This window comes from Zingiber officinale, chromosome 1B (assembly GCF_018446385.1).
Source record: "Zingiber officinale cultivar Zhangliang chromosome 1B, Zo_v1.1, whole genome shotgun sequence".
NCBI lineage: Eukaryota > Viridiplantae > Streptophyta > Magnoliopsida > Zingiberales > Zingiberaceae > Zingiber > Zingiber officinale.
In genome coordinates this window covers 59,657,621-59,662,911 of record NC_055986.1, presented here as the reverse complement: position 1 = coordinate 59,662,911, position 5,291 = coordinate 59,657,621, and the positions used below count along the sequence as shown (strand labels likewise).

Sequence of the window (5,291 nt, the reverse complement as noted above, 5' to 3'; positions counted from 1 at the left end):
GTATGAACCTAGTGACATCGAAATTTCATGAAATAAGTTTTTATGTGTTTGTATCATTGTCTTGATCGTAAATATATCCATAAAAATATTTTTTACTAAATATATTGATTTTTAGTATTTTTTAATCCCAATTTGACCTATTTTTGGAGTTAAAAATTTGAATCACTCAAAATAATAATTCAAAATTTTGGATGATGGTATATTTACGATCAAGACAATGATACAAATGCATACAAATTTGTTTCATGAAATTCCGATGTCTCTAGGTCAAGATATAAACCTTCGGTGTTTGATTTTCTTTTCTTTTTTAAATTATTTTCAGTTTTGGGATGAATCCTAGCTTCGTCCCAGACTTTGGGACGAATCCTGGATTCATCCCAGATTTTGGGACGAATCCTGGGATTCGTCCCAAAACTTAAAATATTTTAAAAAATCGAAAAAAATGGGACGCCTTAAATATGAACCTAGAGACATCGGAATTTCATAAAATGAGTTTCTATACGTTCGTATCGTTGTCCTGACCATAAATATATTCATAAAAATATTTTTGACCAAATATATTGATTTTTGGAATTTTTAATCCCATTTTTACCTAATTTGTGTTAAAATTTTGAATCACTCAAAATATTAATTCAAAATTATGGATGATGGCATATTTACGATTAAGACAATAATATGAACGCATAGAAACTTGTTTCATTAAATTCCGATATCTCTAGGTCAAGATATAAGTCTTCCGTGTTTTTTTCTTTTTTAAAAAAATATTGTCAATTCTAGGACGAATCTTGGATTCGCCCCAGATTTTGGGACGAATCCAGGATTTGTCCCTAAATTTGGGACGAATTCTGGATTTGTTCCAGATTTGGGGTCGAATTTAGCAACGAAATTTTTCCTATTGCAAACTTGAAACGAAATTTTTTTTTTGCAAATTTCGTTGGTCATTTGGGTAGAAATTTATTTTCGTTAGTAAATTTGTCTCAATTTTGGGACGAATTATTTTCGTTCCAGACTTTTGTCCCCAAATTTGTATTTTTTTTTTTGTAGTGGACTAAGATTCTCCAACAATTGTAAAGTGATGGTGAAGATCATCAAATGGAGGAACTAGAGTCAATGTCTAGCAATGAGAGAACATATAGGAAAAATATGAGCATCTCACATTGCCTCATATAAGGAAATTGAGCAGCTATCTGGGTTGCTATGGAATGTACGACAAGTAATATTGGGAGAAAGTATTTCCTTGATCCGCCATAAGATTTCTTGATTTGATTATTTCTGATCAATTAAATCAGCTTTTATCATAGCCGAAGATGATTTCACTCATCCTAAATGGTTCAGTATCGTCGGTCCTATAATAAGATACAAACAGATAAATCATGATGACATTTTACCCTAATACAGTGGCCCCTTGTATGGAAGACGTCAGACACCCAACGAACTATTATTATAGCAAATGTGATTATGCTCACTCCAAGCGCTCTTCACAACTCGTCCCCAGATTATGTGAAGAGAGATAAATCAAAAAATTAGCTTATAGTTAATTGCCAAGTAGTTAGGGATGGATGATTAGGGATGGAGAGGAGTTTTTTCCCATGACATATATCCATCAGAAATTGATCTATTTTCTATTATAGTAAATCTATCACCTTTTAATCAGCTGGGCATCCATGGAAACATCCCAACGAGCTATTATTGCTGCTATGCAAAATGTCTAATAATCTTTTGAGTTTTCAATGCAAAAGCCTGACCTGTCTAAAAATCATACAAACTTATTTTCTTAACCAATGTTGTTTTTCTTTATCCTATTCATAACATAAACGAAGGAAGGATACTAATTGATATATGATGTCTGATTCGAATATGTGTTTTTCGGTGCTAACAATCACACAATAGGTTTGAAATGATGGACTTCCACACTACATAAAGCTTTTGATCCTCAAACAGCATTCGAACAGTTCCACGGGACGTCGCAAGACTGACCAAGTAGCAACCACGGCGATTTTTCCAGAAGCCACAATCTTTTGGGTCATCAGATGCACAAAAAATCCTATCTGAAATGCACAATATAATGGTGCGTGGTTAATACTCCATTTGTTAGTATATTAGGAATTAATAAACAACGCTAACAAGATAAGGAACCCACATTCTTTATAGGTGCTGATTACTCCGCCCATATGCTTCTTTCCCAACCTCATTGTAACCTCGTCATGCTTGAGGTAGATACTCACCTTTCTCAGCTCCACCTTCCCTTCATACACTCAAATAAACAACTCCATGGGAAGATGAAAACATATAATATATATGGAGTAATTGTAAGAATTAAGAATAAAAAGTTACCCTGAGGCATTTCAATTGGGAGTTGAACACCACTAGCAAGAACATATTGGTTTTCTGAGAGATGCCTACGAGATGCAGCTCTCAACTCAAGGGTCGCAGCTCCTCGTAAACCTATGGAAATCTTAAAACGATAGAAAAAGGAATTTCTCGTCGGTAAGTGCATGGAATTGATGGAGATCAAAGTCAAGGATTACATGTCGCGGCGTTGGCAGTGAGAGTGAGTAAATCGGCGGTAGTCCGAGTGGCTAGGCCGGATCTGATGACAGAGGCCAACTGTTCCCTGTTGGCCCCGGATGACTCGGCTGCCTCGGCGCACACCGTCGCCACCAGGGCAGCGGCAGAAGCCACCACCGGCTTTATGTTCTCTTCCGTCGACCTTTCCGCCAAATTGACCACGCTAACCACCTTCGAGCTCTGAGTTGATTCCATGTAGCAGCTGTTCCCAACGACGCCTGCAATGGCTGCGGCAAGCCTGGTAACTGAGAGAGCCGCGTGCACTTGGGCGGTGGTCAACCGCACCTCGTCTTTGTTCTTGTTCTTGCGCTCTCTGGAAAAGCTGCGTAGAACTCCTCCTCCCAGCCTCGCCTTCATTTCCGTTTCGATTTAATTAGAATTATATATATATATATATATTTATATTCTGAAATCAACGGTAGCTTTGACTTATTACACTTACTTACCCAACTACCCTGTGAGTCTCTGTGCTTCTGGGTTGAGGATTGTGCTAGCTCTCTTCTTGGCATTGCCTTCGATGCGATGCGATGCGATGCGATGTAAATTACCAGATAAGTGTAATTTACATGTAAACAATGTTAATTAACTAAATATATATAATTTACCACTAGCGGGTCCATTGTTATAATTTCTCCATCTGATCTGGTCATGCTGTTCTCGTCGTCGTTCATGTCTGTTATTTTACGATCAGGCACGTCGTCACTATCATGAAGTTCTGTAGTCCTGCCATCGAGGTATGACGTCGATGGGTTCTGAACCAGGAGTTTTCAACTATATATAGTTAATGTTGATGCACAGCACAGGGAGAGGTAGGATATGTATACGAATTTGCTAAGAGTTTGCACGATCGACTTTGAGACGATTAAACCCTTAAGTGTAAGACAAGGTGCCGACTTACATTAGATGAGAGTATCTGAAAGAAATCAGAGGACGATGGGCTCCAGGTCCTCGAGAGAAAATTCAAAGCCTGATGAGGACTATTTGGGACCTCGGAAGGGCAATAGCATGTCAATTGCTGAGTTTGCTCTTTGTACCACTCAAAAGTATTAATGTTTTGCCTGGAAACCTGCAGCATTTTCTCATACTGTCAAGCATGGATCGAATTAATGCAGATAACAAGTATCACTGCTTGCTACTGACATAATCAGAGAAAGAAAGTTACATGTGGTACTTACCTTGTAGAACGATGAAGGATGCGCAGAGAAGGAGACTTTTGCGAGTCTTTCATGCCTTCTGAATTCCTCCATCCTAAAATTGCTAAATCAGTTGAATTGCATGAAAATGGAAACCATTAGCCACGGTGATACAGTACTGAAAAGCATCTCAGAGAATAAGACAAACGAAAAACAAAATTAAGCATGAAGTTCATGGCGAGGAAAAGTGTAATACTGCTGCATGCAGTTCGAATTAAATAATTGAGAGCGACAAGAAAAAGAAGCCAGGAGAGATACAGAGTACTGCAAGTCAGACAACGAATTTGATCTGCTTTTTCCCCATGATAAGCTGAAATGCTATGAGTATCAATCAAAGTTTATGATCAAGTTGCTCTCGAATCACTGAGAACAACACCCGCGATTTCCTCAAAAGGTAAGTGCTAAGATTTCTAGCCAAAAATAGCAAAGATAAAGATCCATCTCAAGAACAAAGAAAGGTTTGATTATTTTATTTTAATAATGAAATCAAAGAAAGAACATTTACCAAAAAAAGGGTAAGAGGACATGATGAGCTTACTCGAAGTGGAAGAGCTTGTGCTTGCGGGCTTGGAATCTCGTTGCTTGACGCGTGCATACCAGAGGCGATGATATATAAAAATTCTAAAGGAAGGCCACCACGCAGAATGCATGCAACATTATGCGGGATTCGAAAGCCACGGTTACTGAGATGTGCGTTGGTGCTCCAATTTTAATACTTCTTGGATTAATGTGCTACTCAATACATTACTGCCACTCCATTACCTCATCTATATTTTATCAATAGAATTCATTGAAATGAGGATGAGGTACAAATTCATACCTAAGAGGGACCATTAGCACTATCTACTTTAGGTTACCTTCACCTCGACTTTCTAACCTTCCTTTTTATTATTTATTTTCTTAATTAATATCGATAAAATTTATGACGGATATCTATTGGAGTTTTGGTCCAGTAACAATAAGAAAATGACATAGTTGAATCGGTTGTATATTTGTATCACATCAGCAAGATTCAAAATTCTATTGGGTTGATCCCCTTAGGAAATAAATTCTTCTCATGTAGGAGATCGTTTAATACCATGATTTGCTTATCTTCTATAAGATCTTGAGGTAGATAGTGGACTCCACGGGACCATGGTACCGTGGTAGGGCATTCAGAATGTCACCCAGACACCTATGATTCGAATCCCAGCTACACGTATTTGTAGGAATTTTTTTTTCAAATGGAGGACGTAATCAAAGAATGATGGGTTGTTGGGCTGACCGCCACATGCGTTTCTCGATTTATCCTGGTGACTAATGAGAAACTTTTGTGGAACCAATGAAACTAACTGAAATTATTATTTTGGAACAGATAATGGAGGAACTCCTAATATCACCTTTTGCATCATAGAGCAACATGTAAGATGCGATCATTCTTTTTATCAAAATTTTAGCAGGTAGAACACTCAAAATTTGGTATAACAATGATCTTAGGGTTGCTCAAATTTAAAAAGTGCGGTAATTTTAATGGTCGTCTTATTTTATTAT

The 5,291-nt window shown here is 37.5% G+C and overlaps 1 protein-coding gene across 1 annotated transcript; it reads right to left on the bottom strand.

The window, feature by feature from the left end:
- Positions 1–1,872: 1,872 nt before the first annotated feature.
- Positions 1,873–3,815, bottom strand: LOC122038612 (VAN3-binding protein-like). The gene is made up of 7 exons (XM_042598422.1): positions 3,744–3,815; positions 3,467–3,652; positions 3,174–3,320; positions 2,529–2,919; positions 2,335–2,445; positions 2,141–2,245; positions 1,873–2,048 (listed from the first exon to the last, which is right to left on the bottom strand). The coding sequence occupies exons 1-7, from the start codon at positions 3,813–3,815 to the stop codon at positions 1,873–1,875; spliced, it is 1,188 nt and encodes a 395-aa protein (XP_042454356.1).
- Between the last annotated feature and the right edge of the window lie 1,476 nt (positions 3,816–5,291).

Bases quoted from the DNA above. Each gene is read 5' to 3' on its own strand.
- LOC122038612 (XM_042598422.1), bottom strand. From the start codon at position 3,815: ATGGAGGAATTCAGAAGGCATGAAAGACTCGCAAAAGTCTCCTTCTCT. The intron at 2,920-3,173 runs GTAAATTATATA...ACGGAAATGAAG, and splicing joins TAACAATGGACCCGCTAGTG to GCGAGGCTGGGAGGAGGAGT. The intron at 2,246-2,334 runs GTAACTTTTTAT...GAGTGTATGAAG, and splicing joins CCCAATTGAAATGCCTCAGG to GGAAGGTGGAGCTGAGAAAG.